General features: G+C 53.3%; 1 protein-coding gene across 1 annotated transcript in view; it reads left to right on the forward strand.

The window, feature by feature from the left end:
• The window catches only part of SLC7A1 (solute carrier family 7 member 1), a 33,220-nt gene extending 15,721 nt beyond the window's left edge, over window positions 1-17,499 (forward strand). Inside the window, exons 3-12 of the mRNA XM_069467393.1 lie at window positions 373-531; window positions 2,261-2,435; window positions 7,889-8,010; window positions 8,653-8,875; window positions 9,690-9,829; window positions 12,432-12,534; window positions 14,152-14,369; window positions 14,638-14,804; window positions 15,403-15,511; window positions 17,143-17,499. Coding sequence (XP_069323494.1) covers window positions 373-531; window positions 2,261-2,435; window positions 7,889-8,010; window positions 8,653-8,875; window positions 9,690-9,829; window positions 12,432-12,534; window positions 14,152-14,369; window positions 14,638-14,804; window positions 15,403-15,511; window positions 17,143-17,258 — 1,532 coding nt within the window. The 3' untranslated portion in view covers window positions 17,259-17,499. The remainder of the gene's footprint in view (window positions 1-372; window positions 532-2,260; window positions 2,436-7,888; window positions 8,011-8,652; window positions 8,876-9,689; window positions 9,830-12,431; window positions 12,535-14,151; window positions 14,370-14,637; window positions 14,805-15,402; window positions 15,512-17,142) is intronic.
• The last annotated feature ends 1,041 nt before the right edge of the window (window positions 17,500-18,540 follow it).

Genomic DNA, 18,540 nt, shown 5'->3' on the forward strand with positions numbered 1-18,540 from the left:
TCAATTTCATGAGTTGTCATCAGTATTTTTTTGAATGAGATACAATAGGTAGCATTAAATACATACGATCCGAGTGCCTCCCAGGTGGTCAGGGTGATTGTTTCGTAAAATTTTTCTTTGGATGTCAATGTGTTCGATGCACACAGTGTACATGTGCATTCCTCTCCAGGCCCCAGAAGCCTTCTCCTACCTCTCACTCCCAGCCTTGGTTGACCCTCACTCCTGGCCCCGCATACCCTGTGGTCTGGCTGCTGCTGTGAGATTCCAACGCACTGTCAATTACCCCCGACTGGATGCTGTCAGCGTGGAGCCTGATGACAAATATCTGCTAACTGTTTTCCCTGAATCCCTCTGCTGTGTGTTTTGTGGCAGGTACTTCAAGCGTAGCAAGGGCCTGGAGCGCTACGTTCGATGAGCTCCTAGGCAGACCCATCGGGCAGTTCTCCCGGACACACATGGGCCTGAATGCCCCGGGGGTGCTGGCCGAAAACCCCGACATATTCGCCGTGATCATAATTCTCATCTTGACAGGTAAAGCACACACTGACAAAGAAGCCAGGTCGGACCCATGGGCACAGTGTTTATGGCAGGCCCCTGTGAAGTTCCTTCCTTCCTTCCTTTTCTCTTTAACCCTCCGCACCGTTTCTTTTTGTTCTGCTCTGTTTTTGTAATTCATGCAGATGTCTTGATTGGCTTCTCATAGGTTCACACAGAGCTGGCCTGCTTCATAGCTGTTGAGTTGTGTACCGTTTAATTAAAGGAGAATCTCAGGTGTTTAGTTTAACTGTGGAGTAAGATTTTCTCAGTGCTGCAGGCTTTTTGCACAAGTGACCCAGGGGTGAAAATTCTTTAGACTCAGTGGATGACCAGTTGGCAAGGAAAGTGGTCATTCGTCAGCCAGGAAAATGTGGAGGAATGAGGTCTGTCTGGGACACTGATGTGTGCCTGGGGCGTCTGACGGCGTCTCGGATGGTTTTACACCTAACAACCATCAAAACACCCTTTAAATAAATAAGTTTCATGACAAAATTGTGGTCACAGAATTTTAAAATTCCAGACACTGCTTGAACACAGCTGACGGCAACTCCTAGTTAGCGACATGTGTCCGCGTCTCGGCCAGCAGGATGGGAGCTTCGCTCCATGGGGCTCCGTAAACATGAAGCTGAAATGCAAATAAATTCATATTTGGGGTTAGAAAATCTTGGATGAGTCTTTAAAATGGCATGCCTTATTTTACACACCACATAATTGAAATAACTTCGCCCAGGCTGGTCTCGGCAGTATTTCTGGTCCAGCTGGCAGAAACATGTATCAGAAAATGTTTGTTGCACTAGTAAGGTTTTATTTTATAATAATAAACGTGTGAGGGAGGGATGCATGGCAAGGTGTCTCCCCGTGATTAACTACCCAATTCTCTTCTAACATCTGCACTTCCGAATTCAATCTCACGGGTACAGCAGTTTTTATTCTAAAATGTATGACAGGCCTCCATGGCAGAGCAGTGGTCTCAGATCATGGTGGTGGTTGGGTGTTGCCATCAGCCCCTCTCTGTGCCGCAGAGAGTTCGGCCATGGAAGTCCCTGAATGGTGTCTTCACACTAAGGTGGTCCTGTGGGAGGTGCCTCAGAGGTAGCGCTGTCAGAGGTTCCTGTGCATTTTTATTACTTTTTATTTTAATGTGAGTTTGTTTACAAGCTAGAGCTACTTTAGCTCAGGCTTTATTTTATGTGCACTGAGCCCAACGAGGAACCATGTGTGTTAGTGGTTCCAAAACCACAGTTAGTTGTTATTGCTAATGTATTACAAACATCCCGAAGTAAATCTGGATAATTTCATCCTCTGAAAAACTCTCATTGTACCAAGAAACTGAGCACAGCATCTCTTCCTGGGTTTGCTTCTGAAGTCGTTTCCCAGCAATGTCATTTCAGTGCAAAGGATGGGCTTGGTGGGCGGGTCGAGGCCCCCTGCACCCTCTGCAAGGGGCTTTCCGTGGACGGTTGACTGTCACAGTCCAGATCTCTGCAGTCCATGGGTGCCCCTTGGGTGACGTCCTCAATTCTCAAGGGGATCCGGAAGACCAACTCTGAGAGCCTGTGAAACACCCTCGGACTCGGGTTACTTAGGTTCCTGCCCCCAGAAAGACGACGAGTTCCTCCCTATCCTGGTTCTCTCTGTCTCCCTCCCACCCCCATCCCAGGAGGGGCCCACGCGGTGTGTGGTGAACACTCAGACAAGGTCTCCTGTCTGTGCACTTTTTCAGGACTTTTAACTCTTGGTGTGAAAGAGTCGGCCATGGTCAACAAAATATTCACTTGTGTCAACGTCCTGGTCCTGGGCTTTATCATGGTGTCAGGATTCGTGAAAGGATCAATTAAGAACTGGCAGCTCACGGAGGAGGATTTCCAGAATACGTCCGGCCATCTCTGTCTGAACAAGTGAGTTGTTTCTTCTGTCCCTCGCGTGTGGCCATTCTCCATGTTGGTATTTCACGGCATGTACGTGAATCTGGGGCTGTAACAGGCTAGGACAGTGTGTGCCTTTTTAGAAAAACATCTTTGAATACATTTTGTTAATGTTTTTGTTTCGTTTTTTGCAGCCGAGGGTATTTTATATGTTTGGAATTTCTGCGAAGGTTTATTCCCTTGAATCGGACAGAACGTTGTATGATGAGAAAGATTCAGGAAATCAAAATCGTCGCTCTAATTCCAAATTGTGTGTAGTTCAGGATCGTCGTCGTCGGACTCGCTCAGTAATCTCTCTTTCCTCGTGTTCTGTTTCATGGCCGACGTCTGCGTTTTGTATTCAGCAAAGATTGTCTCCGAGATGCGGTGCTGATGCCACTTTACCTTTAAATGCCTTCCTATTGTAGTGGTAACACGGAGGGAAGAAGAAATGTGTGGGACTTTGGCCAAAGGTTTTCAGAATTACTGAAGTATCAAAATATGAGTATAACAATATCTTCCTCCCACGTTTGACGTGCGCTGCCTCCGCCTGACAACTGTGGCCCCGTCTCCGACGTGGACACCAGAGCTGGGGGCGGCGGCCGGCTCTCCACCCTGTGCCTTCTCAGGCCTTCCAGCAAGCTCAGGTCATCTAGGAAGCAGAGCCAAACAGTCGTAATGAATCAGGTGACTCTACAGGTCCCAACATGGAGAGTGGGGGGTTGGGTTTTATCTGTGATTCTATTTTAATTCGGGCTGAAAGCTAACCTGGGGTGATAAAGAGACCCTCATACAATGCAGGGCCTTTGAAGTGATGTTTCAGGTTCTGAAATGAGTGGTCAGCCTGGCTGGCCAGCTCAGCTGCCACAGGCCTCTGGGAACCAGATGTCTTCCATCTTGCTCCATCACCCCCGGGACGTTGTCCTCGTCTGCCTGGTCAGGGCTGTCCTGTGGGCACAAGCACGGCCCAGCTCTCCCAGGAAGGAGAGCCCGTGGAAGAGAGTGTGCCTGGGGCTGTCAAGGACAGACCCGGAAGACACACAGCCCTTCTGCCATGTTCCACAGGCAGGACTCTTAGCGGTGGCCACACCTGACTGTAAGGAAGGCTGAGAAGCGCTGTCTCACACTGGGGGTATTGGCAGCAACTGGGTCATTGATTTAGGGCCAGGTGCCCGGCCGCGTCCTCCAAGCATTGATACGGGGCTGGAAGCTATTACTGGAGCGAAAACAGGAAACTATTGCATATGATACATGAAACTTCACTGACACCAATATCATGTGATTAACAGTTCAAATAAAAACAGCCTTGCTTTCCTAAACTCTATTACAGAGAAATGAGGTCATTCCCAAGCATTCCGGAGTCATATTTATGCCAAAGTTATCAGTGCCCATTAATTCAGGGTGGAGTGAAGCCAATTCAAAATACGATTTGAAAACTTTGAGAGTATATTTTACTGGTTGCTATTTATAGGTCAGGAATGAAAGATAGAGGGTACCTCTCATGTCCTGGTTGCCAATCAAGATTTAATTTTATTATTTTTATGAAGAGATTGTTTGTGCCAGCCGATGGTATTTACTTTCATCGGTCATCCTCACACAGACGCCCTGGTGATAATGAACTGTACCAGCTTCCCAGACAAAGCGGCATTTGTTGCCCCGGCCCGAGGATCGCAGGTTACATCTGATGGCCTCGCTGCCAGGCCCAGCCCCCCAGGCCCGGGCACGGCTGTTGGGGACGGTAGGGGATCGGCAGAGCTCTACAGGACTAGAGTCGAGCTTGCTCTTTCATTTTGTTAAATCTTTAAGCATCGTTGTTTTTTTTTCTTTTTCTTCCAGCTGTAGATTTGTATTTCTGACAACAGCCTTGTAGTCTTGCATGAAATTGCTTGTCTCCCTGAAATAGTAGGGCACTTCCCAACCAGACCATGTAACGTGGAGGAGCTTCAGCGTGCGTGGGTTTGGAGGCAGTTTTGACCACCCTGGGTTTGTGATTTTAGGATGCTCTTCCCGTGGTTGTCTGGGAAGGCTCCTTGGAGCCTGGAGTCAGTCTGTGTCTTGGTCTGTGATAGGGGTGTTACCTCCCAGACCGGCTGGTTCCTCCCTGCCTTTGACCTGTGCTACCTCTGGCTTTCTTATCCAGCGTTCTGTACATACAGCAGCAGCAAAGCAGCGACCCTACATGGAAGCCTGTGGAGAAAGTGTGCAAGGCATCTGTCCATTAGAGTGGAAACCCCAAAGTAACATTGGCTTCAACAAGATCAAGCTGTGGTTCTCTTTGGTGGTCAGTCCAGAGTATCACTTAACTGGGCCAGGGATCCAGTCCTCCCATCGCATGACTTTGTCCATGGGCCACATTTCTAAGGTCACCCCAGGACCCAAGCTGGCTCCTCCTGCTCCAGCAAGCAGGAAGGAGAAGGGGCAAGGAGAGGGCACCCCCACTAGATCCCCAGACGTTTCTCAGCAGGTGTGGACACCATATCTGCTTAAATCTCCCTGATCAGCACTTTGTCAAATGGCTACATTTTGTAGCTATCGAAATTGAGAAACAGTCTTGATTCTTAGATGGGTAGTAAATATATCTAAAATAATTAAGGGTCCCATTTCTGTGTAGAAGAACAGGGGCGTGTGGCTTTTGAGGACAGCTAGCAGTTTATGTCAGGGCGGCGGATGTAAGTCAGGACATGGGAGCCCTGCAGTAGACGTTCACGGCTCACGCAGGGGTAACAGGCCGTGCGGGGGCGACGCCCGGCCCTGGCCCCCTTGCTTTTCCAGATACTGTCTTTGCTAACTTCTGAGTGGCAGGTTGGGTGGAATGTAGAAAGGCTGGCCGCCCATTCTGCAGGGCAAAGAACGCTGAAGTGAGACCTGGATTTTGCCTCACCTTGTCACGAGGCGACATTGCCGCATGGTGGCCGTGGGCAGCAGCCCCCCGCCTTCGTGTGTGAGTTGACAGATGGTGAGTGGACACAGCCACCATGTGCATATGGCAGGTTAATCATTGATTATATAGAGAGACTTAAAAAAATATTTCTAAATGTTTTGGTTTGAGCCTCTATAGAAAGGATTCTGTTGATACCCTGCCGCTGGGATCAGTCACCCAAACTGTTCCTAAAAGTTGAATTTGATTTTTGAATAGGTAAAATATGCACATGGTTTGCTCACGTATCATAATGTTAGAAAAAAGTTTTACCGTGAGAAATCTTGTTCTCATTCCTTTCTTCATCTCCCTCCTCTCCCACCCCGACAGGGAAACCTTTCTGTTATTTGCGGGTGTGTGTGCATGTGTGTGCGTGTGTCAGCTTCCAGCTTGTCTCTGTATCAGCGCAGGCAAATGAATACATGTATATTTCATTCCTCCCTTTCTCTCCTGCACCCTGCATTTTTCTCTTACTCGCGTGCCCTGCGGACTTTGTTTTTAGCATCAGGCTCTTGTTCCTTGTTGTGGTTGCCCAACGTCCCAGCGCCTGGGTCCTGCCGACGTTGGTGTGCGGCAGCGCAGTACGCAGAGCAGGTGTAGCAGGTGTCGAGGTATCATTGCTCACGTGCACCTTCACCTGTCACTCACGTCCCACGGCCTGGAGGTGTACCTGATTCCTCCCCCGCCACAGTCCTGAAGACCCAACTACGAAGCCTTTCCTTTTGCCTCCTCCCGCTGTGGGTCACCCACACCCCCTGGCTTCCCTCTCTCCCCACCTTCCTTGTCATTTGTGCTTTGCCCGTCTGCGTGAGGAAGGGCCCTGCTGCTTCTGCCAGTCGGTCTCTTTCTGTATCTAGTCCCTGCACTCTCCACCTCCCCAGAAATGGAATTCTCAAAACCTTTCTAGGTGCTTGTGCTTTAGTGATGTTTGAAGCACACCATCAATGCTGGCATTCGTGCATTTGTATTTGCAGCCATTTCAATAGCTCTTGATGCCTTAGGACTGGAGCCGATTGGGCGTCTGTCATCCCGGCGGCGGTAGGGCCCGGCCCACAGAAGACATTCTGACTCGCGTGTTCCCCTCCTCCTGGGGTCTCCTCCTCCCTCTCCTGAGCCATGTGGTTGTCACCTGTTTTGTTTTAAGCCGAGGCCACTGAATAATAGGAGTCTGCTTACCAGGGTGTCCCACGTTCTTTGGCTGGTTTATGTCCACAGTGGGAGCAGGCCGGCCAGTGGGCCGTCGGGACGGGGAGACTGAGTCCTGCCGCCTTGCTGACTGACTTCTCCTGGGCTGCTTGTGTTTGTACTTTGGTTGTGAGTTTTAGTAGTAGAGGGCAAAGATGACAAAATAAAGCTCTTGTTTGGCAACATATTTTCCTACATCTATCACTTATATATATCCTATGTGGTTCTTCGTCTCGTGCCAGGAAGTGATGTGGTTTAGGGCAGGTTGTCCTGTGCAGTCAGATGGAGGTGGCTGTCAGCCTGGTCGAGTGGGAGGGACAGAGGGTGGTGATCATCCTCATGGGCCCCTCCTCTAACTGGAAGGGGTCCAGCTGCCTTTCAGGAGGCAGCAGAGTGCTGGTGCCAAAGGCTTGGGGTTACCTGGTGACAGGCAGGGGCAGCATGCGTCGGAACTAGACATGGTGGCCAGGGAAGCCACCTGGACTGACCATGCAATGCAGCCCCAGAACACAGCATGTGGGGGTGACGGACAGCCGGGCTCTGTACGGCAGGGAGCAGGGGCTTGGAGGACTTTACGGTGCCCTGGGATGGGCCGAAGCGCCGTGCTGAATGTGGGCACAGCGTCGGTCATGGGTGTCAGAGTCACTGGGACTATTTTCTGAGCATTTAAGGAGCTGGTCTTCTTTTGGACATCTGCATTTATAAACTGTGCTTGTTTGACTTTGCATTCATTAATTTAGCAGATAATGTGCCGAGCCCTGCTGTGTGCCAGGGCCGTGCCGGGCCTGGTCCCCACCCACCTGGCAAAAGCTGCGCAACCCCGGCCCCCTAGACTCTGCCTGGTGCACGTGGGTGCTTAAGACTAAGACAGTTCACTTTTTTTTTAACCTGAGTTTCTTCCAAAAATGTTTGTTTTGAGGTTTAGTTACTGGTAAGTATGGGACCAGGGGCAGGTCCGTGCACCTGACTGGTGGCTCCGTGTCTCCCTCTGAGGGTGCTGGGGAGGAGGGGGTGGGGCCAGCCACAGTGGACCCCCCGACCGCAGCCCCTGCCTCTCTCTGCCAAAGTCGTTGTTTAGAAGATGCTTCTGGAAAGGGCAATCCTGTGCACACTTTTGGTTTTGGGTCACAAAGGGCAGAGAGGCCTGCTGCCCACGGAGCTGGAACGCCGTGGCAGGTGGCAGCACCCCCAGGTCCCGGGCGGGGCGTCTGGAGCCCTGGGCAAGGCGGCCGTAATCGGTGGGGGCGGCGGCTGCCTGGCATCGCTTCTCGTCAGGAGACGAGCGCTGCTCCTGGAGCCAGACTGCGCACGGGTGCTGTGATTTTGACCGTGGCTCTTTTTCTAGTAACACAAAGGGAGGCCTGCCTGGTGTTGGCGGATTTATGCCCTTCGGATTCTCTGGTGTCCTGTCAGGGGCAGCGACTTGCTTCTACGCCTTCGTGGGCTTTGACTGCATCGCCACCACAGGTACGTCTGTCCGCCACCGTCCCCTTCTGCTCACCAGCAGACAGGGCGACGCTGCACGGGGCTCGCCGCTGCCCCTCCCGTTGCCCTCCCCGCTGCCGCGCTCCCACACGCGAGTGACATGTGTTTTTGCAGCTTCCTGCTAATCCCCGATACCTCCCCCCTTAGCACTTCCCCGAGTGGCAGTGCCTGGCAGGAAACTGCATCAGGAACGTGACTAACGGTCCTGCTGTTGGAATGGGATAATGGCTGTGTAGCTGCAGCCTGATTTTCTATCTATGCATCATCCGGGAGAAATGAGGCCATTAAAAACATTGTCATCCTGGTGGATTGAGCTGGTCAGGCTCCACCGAGCCTCCCAGGTTTTCTCTGCCAAGGGAAACAAGTCTCTTCCTTGGCTGAACCGCGATCTGCAGGCCGAGAACACCACCCGGGCCGTGGGCCGTCTGGTGTGTGATACTGAGTGCTGCCCCCGCTCCCGGAAGCCCCGAGGACCCCGTCCTGCATCCTGCAGGGTCGAGCACTGTGGGGCCGTTACTTGTGGCGTGCGTGGGCCCCCTGGCACCGGCTGCCCTTGGGTGTCACTCAGGGAGGCTGCACCCCTGGCCGCCTGCCCTGCTCAGGCTCACCCCCGGCTGCCCCTAGGCGAGGAGGTCAAGAACCCGCAGAAGGCCATCCCCGTGGGCATCGTCGCCTCCCTCCTCATCTGCTTCGTCGCGTACTTCGGGGTGTCGGCCGCCCTCACGCTCATGATGCCGTACTTCTGCCTGGACAAGGACAGCCCCCTGCCCGACGCCTTCAAGCACGTGGGCTGGGAAGGCGCCAAGTACGCGGTGGCCGTGGGCTCCCTCTGTGCGCTTTCTACCAGGTGAGAGAGGCTTTCTCCCCCGGGAGTCTGGAGGTCGGGAGGGAGAGAGGCTTCCGCAGGCCGGGTGAGGCCTTGTGGGACACGGGTCAGCTGCTAATATCCCTGTTCCCTTGAGACAGAGCCAGCACCCCAGCCCCAATGGTGGCTCTCCCCCCTTGTTGTTGCTGTTAATCATCCCAAGAGTTGTTTGTGTTTCTGACATTTTCATCCCGAAGAACCGAGGCCGACTTGTCAGCATCATCTGCTCAGCCAGGCTCCAGCCCTCTGTCCCTAATATTGGCCACTGGACCAGACCCCTCTTTGAGCCCCATATTTTGGCCCTTAGTTTGACGGTCAAGCTGGGGCTACTTAGGAAAGGGGCTTAAGTGCCTTGTGATGAGAAACATTTTTGCCCTGGCGTCTCCCACTAGCCCGCGTCAGTGGGAACTATTTGCTAAATGTTGATTCGCCACAGAGAAGTCCTTGTGAGTGCAGTGGTGCTTGTGTTTTCTGTTTGGCTCAGCTAGAAACAATTGCAGGAGGAAATACACGCTTTCCCTTCCATACAGACTACGACTGGATTTCATCTCAGTTGGTGTTAGGTGTTCCCCGTTCTTTACCGCAGTCCATACTGACAGCGTGTGCTTTTTCTGGGGTTGATTTATTAAATGCCAGGTCTTCTAGCTGTGGGCCTCCCGGTGTGGGAGACTGCAGTTCTTGGTGAGAAATTGGGGCTCCCTCTCCTCAGTGGGAAGCTGTGCATGGTCGTACGTGGTGCCCGTATCCCTGAGGAGCCCGTTTTGCTCACACGTTTTGCCTTTCCCCCCCAATCTAGTCTTTTAGGCTCCATGTTTCCTATGCCTCGAGTTATCTACGCCATGGCTGAAGATGGACTGCTGTTTAAATTTTTGGCCAGAATCAACGAAAGGACCAAAACACCAATAATCGCCACGTTAACCTCCGGTGCCATCGCTGGTAAGTGCGGGCACTCACTGCACATGCCGTTTTCACCACTGAGTTATTATTCCCTAGGGAGACATCTGGAATCGTACTGGTCCGTGAGAAATTTTAACTGGTCTTTTTGGCACACTTGGACTTGGTTCATTGAAAGATACCTGTCCTTTTGACCAAAGGCAGAGGCCAGTTTGGCAGAGGATGTGATGGAATTCTCAAAGAGTTTGAACTTTTCTGTTATGTAGCCATTTGTCCTTCCCTGCCTCAGAGTGTTTCTCTGAGCAGACCTTGCCAGCTGACTTCTTGCGTGGCGCACACCAAGGGCGACTTTTTGTTAGTACCTGGAAATTCAGTGTCCGTGTATCTTCGCACACGAATTCTCTGGAAAACAAGCATCCCTTACGATCAGCATTTTCTAAAGTGTGCCCCTCATTCCCCTGGGATATTGAGGGTGTTGCTGATGAAGCCGTCTGCCCGCATTCATACATGGTGGCACCCAGAGGAAGTTCACCGTCTGAGATCAGGTGCATCACCGAGAGGACAATCTAGATGGATTTGTCTCATGTGTTTCCTCCTTTCTCGGTTGCGTTTTACAGCCCAAGAGGCAGGCATCATCCCACGGTGTAGACGCAGCAGTGCAGGCCCCGGTGAAGAGGAGGTGCCCACCTGCGAGGGCAGGGCTGGCTTTTGACTCCTGGTTTGTTTTTTATGCCAAAGTGGCTGAGCTCCTCCCAGGGTCTGAGCAGAGTGGTGGTTCTTTTTGGCAAGTTAGGGCACTTGCCACCGGTCACAATTTGTACCACAGCAACTTGTCCAGTGGCCACTGGTGAGACACTCGACCGTCTGAAATGAGTGAATCGCTCACCGGGTTTTGTGTGATTTTAGCTCTTGAGAGTGACTGCAGTGGCCAGGTTGAGGGGTACCCTATGTGGCCAGAATAGTTAAGGGATTATGGATTTGGAATAGTAAATGTTTTTTCAGTGTTCACAAAAGCAGGCCTTTAATTTCCTTCCCATGCTGATAAAGACCATCAAACCATTATCTTTCGAGTGACTGTGAAGTTCATGCCATTCACCAAATCGAGGATTGACTCTTCTTTTAATTTGGTAGAAGCAGTAAATAAGTATTCGGTTTTCTAAAATCACCTCACATGGAAGAAAGTTGTCTCCAGTTTTTCCTTGAGTAGGAACGTAGGCATCTGTGGCATGCACAGTTGGATATTCTTCTAATTATCAGGAGGTCCTCTTAGCTCATAATCCTGTTATTTAGCCTCAATTTAAATGTATTTTAGTTGCAGTGATCTCGAAGGGCTCGAGAGATATTTGTGGAAAAATAACGGTTTTGTGTTTATGTTTTAACTTGTATTGATTGCATGTGATTTGAAAATATCCCAAAGTAGATCTAGCCCTGTTGTTTTTTAAATGGGAAAACTTGACATACACCCACATAAATAGACATACATACTCTCACAAAACTTACGAAAGATTTTCGAATAAGCATGCATGTTTTAATTCCTTTTAAAAGCAGGGGCTGATACTGTTTGGGGATGACTCTTCAGATTTCTTCCATGTAAAGTGACTTCACACATGAAGAGCAGCTCTCCTTTCCCTGCTTACCTGCCTGAGTTAGAGCCTCTGGGAGTCCTCTCAGAGCACAGACTTGCCCTTCTCTGCCACCCAGCTCTGTTGTCTGTGCTGTGGGAGGATCCTCAGAGAGGCCCAGAACTGTGGTCCACCATGCTCAATGGTGACTGCCTAGGACCCAGTGACTGGCACAGTCTGTGTCAGTGCTGGATGGAAGGATGGAAGATGTGTGGAGGGATGATTTGGATGATGGATGGATAGATAGGTGGGATGGATGGATGGATGGATAGATGGCAAATGATGGATAGATGGGATGGATGAATGAGATGGATGGATGATGGATTGGATGGGATTGATGGATGATGAATGGTATGGATGGATGGATGATGGAAGATGGAAAATTGATGGATAGATGGGATGGATGGATGGGATTGATGGAAGATGGATGAATGGGATGGATGGATGGATAGATGATGGATGACAGATTAGATGGGATTGATGGAAGATGGATGATGACTATATGGATGGATGGATGATGGAAGATGGATGATTGATGGATAGATGGGATGGATGGATGGATGGATGGCAGAAGATGGATGATGGATGGATCCACTGGGCTGTCTGCAAGTCAGCACTGTGTAGAGGAAGACACACTGGACTCAGTCACAAGAACCTAGTTCACATCCTGGCTTTTCTACTTAGGAGCTGTGTGACTTAGATAAGTCTCCTAACCCGTGTGAACTTTAGTTTCTCCATCTGAGGTATAGATAGGGGTTACAAAGTTGCCACAAGGATCAAAAAAAAAAAAAAAATGAAAGTACCCTCTGAACAAATGATACTGAGTATTACTGTCAGTTGAGGACTGCGTGTGATTTAATCATGAGCTCGTCTTCCCTCGAAGCCAGTCTTTCCATGGCAAGGCCAGGGGTGGGAGTAAGAGCAGTGCCCTTTGTGTGCCCTGCACCGCGGGTGGGTGGTGGGCCTGGCCGTTGGCATGTGCAGAGGGCCATGCATCCATCCTGACATCTGTCTCTTCCCAGCTGTGATGGCCTTCCTCTTTGACCTGAAGGACTTGGTGGACCTCATGTCCATTGGCACTCTCCTGGCCTACTCTTTGGTGGCCGCCTGCGTGTTGGTCTTACGGTATGTATGGCGGTACACCTGGTAACCTTTAATAGTTGACATTGTTTATAAGGTGTAACTTTCAAGTTGGTGATCACTCTCTCCGGGCTGCGGAGGAGAGGGTGGGGTCTGGGTTGAGCGTCTAGTTGGGAGGACGTCCTTGAAGGGTTAGGGGTGGCCCCTCACATCCCTCTATCATGGGTCCTCATTTTTCTGGCTAGATGTTGGGAGGGTAGAGACAGGTTCTCAGCCCAACTATTGGGTCTGGATCCCAGGATCAGAGGTTTTGAAGGCTTATGGTAATGACGGCACCTTGGTCCAGGTTCTTAGGATGGAGGAGACTGGGGTTGGCCCTGATAGGAAGTGGGAGACTCCAGAGCCTGCGAAACTTGGGTCAGTGTGATGCATCTGCAGCCTCGTTGCACCATGGCTGGAGGAGTGAGTCCCACTGTATGGTGTGGAGCGGCCCCCGCTGACCAGGCTCCAGCTGTTTTAGTGTCGTGTGGGCTGGGCACGCCCGTGGACAGTCGCAGTAACGCGGCTCTGGGCCCAGCGAGTGCCCCGGTGTTCTGTCCTGCCCCAGTGCCACTCCCGAAGCGCATGCCTGGACTCCAGTGTCCTTTGCTATGGAGGAGAGGGCTCTGCTTCAGGGGTGGCCAGGGCAGCATTCGTCATGGGAACACGTGCTCAGGGGGACGTTCAGTGTCGGTCTCCCCACAAGAGCTGCCTCCTTTCTTTCCAGGTATTTGCACTTGCAAGGTCACTGATTCCATTTTGAATGTCCTCAGCAGCTAATTTACATAAAACCTGGGTTAAGACTTAGTAGTGGCTGTGTGGAATCAGCTGAAACGAGTTTGTGGACCCCTTATTCCTTCCCAGAGGCTTAATGCTAGAATGTCCTCTAAGGCCCCTCATTTTCTTAATGGACCGAGGGGTGCTGCACAAGTGAATCAGTGCGCAAGTGGTTAAATATCTTCATGCTCACTCTTGGAAGTGATCATATGCAAAATAATTCACGAAGCACTCTGCTTTCAAAGCTGGTGGAAAAGATTTGCACTCTGCTTGTTTTGGGTGGGAAGATCAGGTGCCTCGTGGAGAACGGGGGCTTCATCGGCAGGTAGCTCTGTCTTGGCAGTTGCACCACGGGCTCGGTCCTTCACCCAGCTACATAGAGTTATTTACTCTGAGGCACTTGGAGTTGTAAAATAAATTGATCCGATCAAGCCACACAGACAGCATTTCTCAAATCCATCAGCCCGCAGGCACGTTTCCCTGGCTGTCCGTGCCACGCATGATCGAGTGCTATTGCTTTCTATTTCTGGCCTTCCTTGTAGCTCCCTGCAGCCTGCGTTTTGTGGGAAGAGGCCTCATATCTTTCTCAGAGTGGAAGAAGCCCTTCCGGGGCATTCCCCTGGGATGCCCCACCGTGGAGGTCACGTTCCTCCAAAACAGAGTCACCAAGATCCGGGCTCTGCTCCTGTCTCTGCGTTGCGAGAGGGGGCGCCACTCTGGCCACCTGCTTCCCCTTCTGTGCCCTGTGTTCCGGCAGCTTACCTGTAAGGGCGTATTAAGAGCTTGAGCTGATGCACGTCCTGCTTAAAGGAGAGTATGGTGGTCACGTGGTACGTTTCTCTGCAGGTATCAGCCGGAGCAGCCTAACCTGGTGTACCAGATGGCCAGAACATCCGACGAGCTGGATCAGGCAGAGCAGAGCGAGCTGGGGAGCACCAACGACTCCCAGACGGGCTTCTTGCCGGAAGCAGAGATGTTTTCTTTGAAAACCATACTCTCACCCAAAAACATGGAGCCTTCCAAACTCTCTGGGCTGACTGTGAACGTTTCAACCAGCCTCATAGGTAAGAGCTTACCCTTCCCCGTGCGGAGTCTGGGTGGGGTCTTGCCTGTTGGCGTGGCGCGGCCCCGAGGCAGCGAGCGTGGGGGGCAGCGAGCGTGGACACGCACATCTGTCTTGCCACCGGACTGCGACGTAGTTCTGTCCCAACTGTGGCCGATTCCTTCAGAAATCGAGCCTCCCTCCTGATAGGATCTGGGGGGAACCGAGGCTATTGTGGGAAAGAACTTGAGAGACGGTTGAGTTGCACCCCTCTCTTCTGTCCTTCTTAGCCACTCTTATCATCATCTTCTGCATCGTGGCCGTGCTCGGGAAGGAGGCTCTGACCCAAAGGCAGCTGTGGGCAATCTTCATGCTCACAGGATCTGTCCTCCTCTGCATCTTGGTCACCGTCATCATCTGGAGGCAGCCTGAGAGCAAGACCAAGCTCTCGTTCAAGGTGAGCGTTCAAGGAGGGGGCAGGGCACAGACTGGCCCTCCTGCTGGCCGGCTGGCCCTGTGTGGGCCCGGCCAGGCCTGGGTGCCAGCGGCCTCGGGGGACAGATGGGGCAGGAGCCCCGAGGCACAGGCAGTGCTGCCGAGAGAGGTCCGGCTGCAGGTGGCAGGTGCACCTGTCCACGGTGGCTTCTCGTAAATGTCTGTCCAGGTGGGTCGCATGTCATTCCCAAGCCTTGGAGATGAGCGAGGCATCTGCATTTTTGATTATACAAAGAATTGAATCGTCAGACCTTAGAGATGAAGTGGAAGTCCCCCTTCTAGTCCCTTCTAGAGAACAACGTGAGAGGAAAATTAGGATGGTGCTCACCTTGGCATTTCATGGCTTAGAACCAAATTCCCATTTGTTGGGATCTGCCCATGTGTGCTGGGGTGCAGGGTGGAGGTTGGCGCTCACTTCCTCTTCTCCACCTTTCCTGACCAGCCCCCGTGACTCTCAGGTGCACGGTCCTTCACTAGGTAGTTTTGTTGAGTGATTCAAACAGGCACCGTCACTGAGCCTGCCACCCCGGCAGGTCTGATGCCGCCTCATGTTTCTGCAGGTGCCTTTTCTGCCGGTGCTGCCCGTCCTGAGCATCTTCGTGAACGTCTATCTCATGATGCAGCTGGACCGGGGCACCTGGGTGCGGTTTGCCGTGTGGATGCTCGTGGGTATGTTACACTGAGACCAGCGCGTGCAGGGTCCTGGCTTCTCTCGGGCTCCCCTGGGTGATTAGTGTCGTAGAGTCTGCCTCCGTTCAGATTTCGTACCACAGTGAAACACGTAGTCAGCAGTTCTCCGGAAAACAATACTGAGTTCCTGGGAGGCTGTGGCTGCTCCCCTCCCTCTTAGATACTTTTCATTTTCATTGCCTCTGGCCCAAGCTGGTTATCCCATTGGGCAAGAGCTTGATGTTACAAGAACAAGGCGATGAGTCCACTGTCAATAAGGTGCCAGTTAGTTTCACTGCAGATGGGAAGTCTGGACTGTGCCGCCCCGCGCCCCCCAACCTGGCCACCTGATCTGAGGGCTCTGGCAGGTGTGAGTGTCACCGGGCTACCCCGGCTCCTCTGCTGCTGGCGTCTTCTCTGTAGAAAGTGGCACTTCAGAGCCTATGGGAGGTGCCGCCAGGGCAGGGGGGCTCCCACGTGAGGTCACCAGGACTGGGGTGTGGCCTATGGGACTGACCACATCCCACCCTCTCTGGGCTGCTCACCCCAGGGCTGGAGGGGATGGACTCACTTTCCTCCATCACTGTCCAAGTCCCCAGTGCTGATGCCCAGGAGACTGGCCCCGACCTTCGCCCCTTGGGACCCAGGCCCTGCCAAGACTCTGAGCCCCGAGTTTGGGTGTGGGCAGATGGCTGGTCTCCCAGGGCTTTCCAGGGGCGCTTCGTCTGCAGCACATGCCCTGTGGCCCTGTTCTCTGCAGGCACCAGGGGTGGGTCCTCATGCTCTGCCAAGTCCAGCCCGTGCCTAGTTAGACAGGCGTCTCCGTAGAGCCTCCCTGGGAGAGAGCTGCTCACACTCCACCACGTCCTGGACCCAGTGAAGGGGGAAGATGCCTCTTCCCAGCCTCCCTGGGGAAGCCCTTGTGTTCTGGAGCGCTGGGTCCTTTCCTGGGCACTGAGTTGCTGAGTCCTTCCTTTAAGGGCTGCTCCCCTGTGTCAAGCGCCCAAGATGGCCCCTGGCCATCGGCCACAGTTCCTGGGTGGGTGGCCCTGGAGCCCACCATGGGCCTTTGAGTCCTGGCAGCTGAAACTGGGCTATGGATTCTTGCGTGAAACCTGTCCCCAGGTGCTCAATGTCTCCTATGTTCTGAGGGCCAGTTACATAGGGAAAACAGGGGTAGCAGGGGCTGTCTAGACAGCTTGGGACCTCTAGCACCTGCTGGAAATCCCACCCCAGGAGGCACTAGTGTGACTTCTCAGGACTCTCAGGGCCTCAGAGGTGGTCAGGGAATTCGGCTGAAGGGCCCAGTGCCCTCCTGTGGCCCCTGGCCCAGCCGCCCTGTCTGCTAAGGAAATGCCTCGGTGTGAGGCTGTCCAGAAGGACGTGTGGCTTTGCCAAATGTGGAAGCAGACAGTGACCTTTGCCGACTCCATTTGAAGAGTCATGTGGTTTCTCCAGATGGAGAAAGTCAGCCGGGCGGGCCGCTGGCTGCGGGCTGGTGCCCGTGGGAGAGGATTTTCTGTGGGGTCACAAGGCCTGGGGCGGCCGCTGTCTGTCTCCTGGGCCTGCCCCGCCGTGCGGCAGCCTGGCCCAGGCCGCTCACGCTCTGTCTCTCTGCTGTCGGCCCGCAGGCTTTGCCATCTACTTTGGCTATGGTCTGTGGCACAGCGAGGAGGCGTCCCTGGCTGCGTCCCTGGCTGCCGACCAAGCAAGGACTCCTGACGGCAATTTGGACCAGTGCAAGTGACGTGCAGCCCTGCCCCCTGCAGGGGGCAGCAGCCCCGAGGGACACCCCCAGGAGACAGGGAGGCACCCCGCTCTCCCCACCAGTGCAACAGGAACCACCCACATCCACGACGCCCCCAGTGCAGCCGAAGGTGCAGTTACTTGAAGCGCAACCACAGCCCACAGCTTGCGTGTCCTGCCCAGACCCGGCTCTGCCGCCCCGGTCACCTCCGGACAGCTCTCTGCCCGGGGCCACCTGGCTGTGGCTGGCCACTGTGTTTCCTCCCTTCTCTCTGAACCAAGAAAGCAGCTCTTCTCCTCGTCAGCTCAGCACCCTGCTGCCTGGCTCGGCAGGACAGAGGTCACCTTTTCTCCTTACCTGGGGAGCCAGGCTCCCCCGCCCTAAGGACTGCTTTGGGTGGAAAATGTGCATACTCCGAACTCAGTAGCCAGCTCCCCTTCCGTCCCCACAGTAGCCGCAGACGAGAGACAGTACCACAAAACGGTGTCCCCAGCAGCCCCAGCCCAGAGCCAAAGGACAGCTGTGTACTTAGAGAGGAACAACAGGACCACTTCCTTCTCCCGCTCCTGCCTGAGTTGCTTCCAGGTGGGGCCGTTAGGGTTGGACCCCTCCCCCACCGGCCCTGCTGGGCCTGGTTTCGCTCTGACACCGGGCAGGTGGCTCCTTTCAGACAAGGAAGAAGGGGTCGCTCCAGGTGGAAACGAAGGCCTTAGGGCAGGGGCGGGGCCTGGCTCCACTCACGCACATGCGTAAACCAGGGGGTCCTGCCGCCCACGCCCTCCAGGCCTGGGCTAGTTCTTGCTGCTTCCGCTGCTTTTGCTGCTGCCTGTGCCCCCCCATAACTGGAACACGAGACTGTCTGTGTAGGACCGGCCTCGGACTGGCAGAGTCTAGAACTGTCCTGTGCGTCTTTGCCGTTCACTGACGCTTGCCCCCGCACGCCTGCTCTGGGCTCCTGTAAGGCTCTCAAGGCAGGGGGCAGCTCGGTCCAAGGTCATGGCACGTCTGGGTCACGATGCTGCTGGCCTCTGTCTTACACAGGGTGAAACTGAAATCAGTCCATAGTTGAGGAGATTGTGAATCACTCCGCCAAACTAAGCTGGGGCTTGACTTTAACTTGGAAAATGGCCAGATAATTACCCCTTGCTATTGGCGCATCGTGCGGGATGTGTGGTCCACACGTGAGATGATTTTCGGTCACAGTGCTGTCCCTCTCCTGTCTCCGTCATCCAAACACTGTGGCTTTGCATCCGCAGAGGGACTCTGACCCTGCCCTGGGCCT

The sequence above is a fragment of the Eulemur rufifrons genome, chromosome 4 (genome assembly GCF_041146395.1).
Source record: "Eulemur rufifrons isolate Redbay chromosome 4, OSU_ERuf_1, whole genome shotgun sequence".
Classification (NCBI taxonomy): domain Eukaryota; kingdom Metazoa; phylum Chordata; class Mammalia; order Primates; family Lemuridae; genus Eulemur; species Eulemur rufifrons.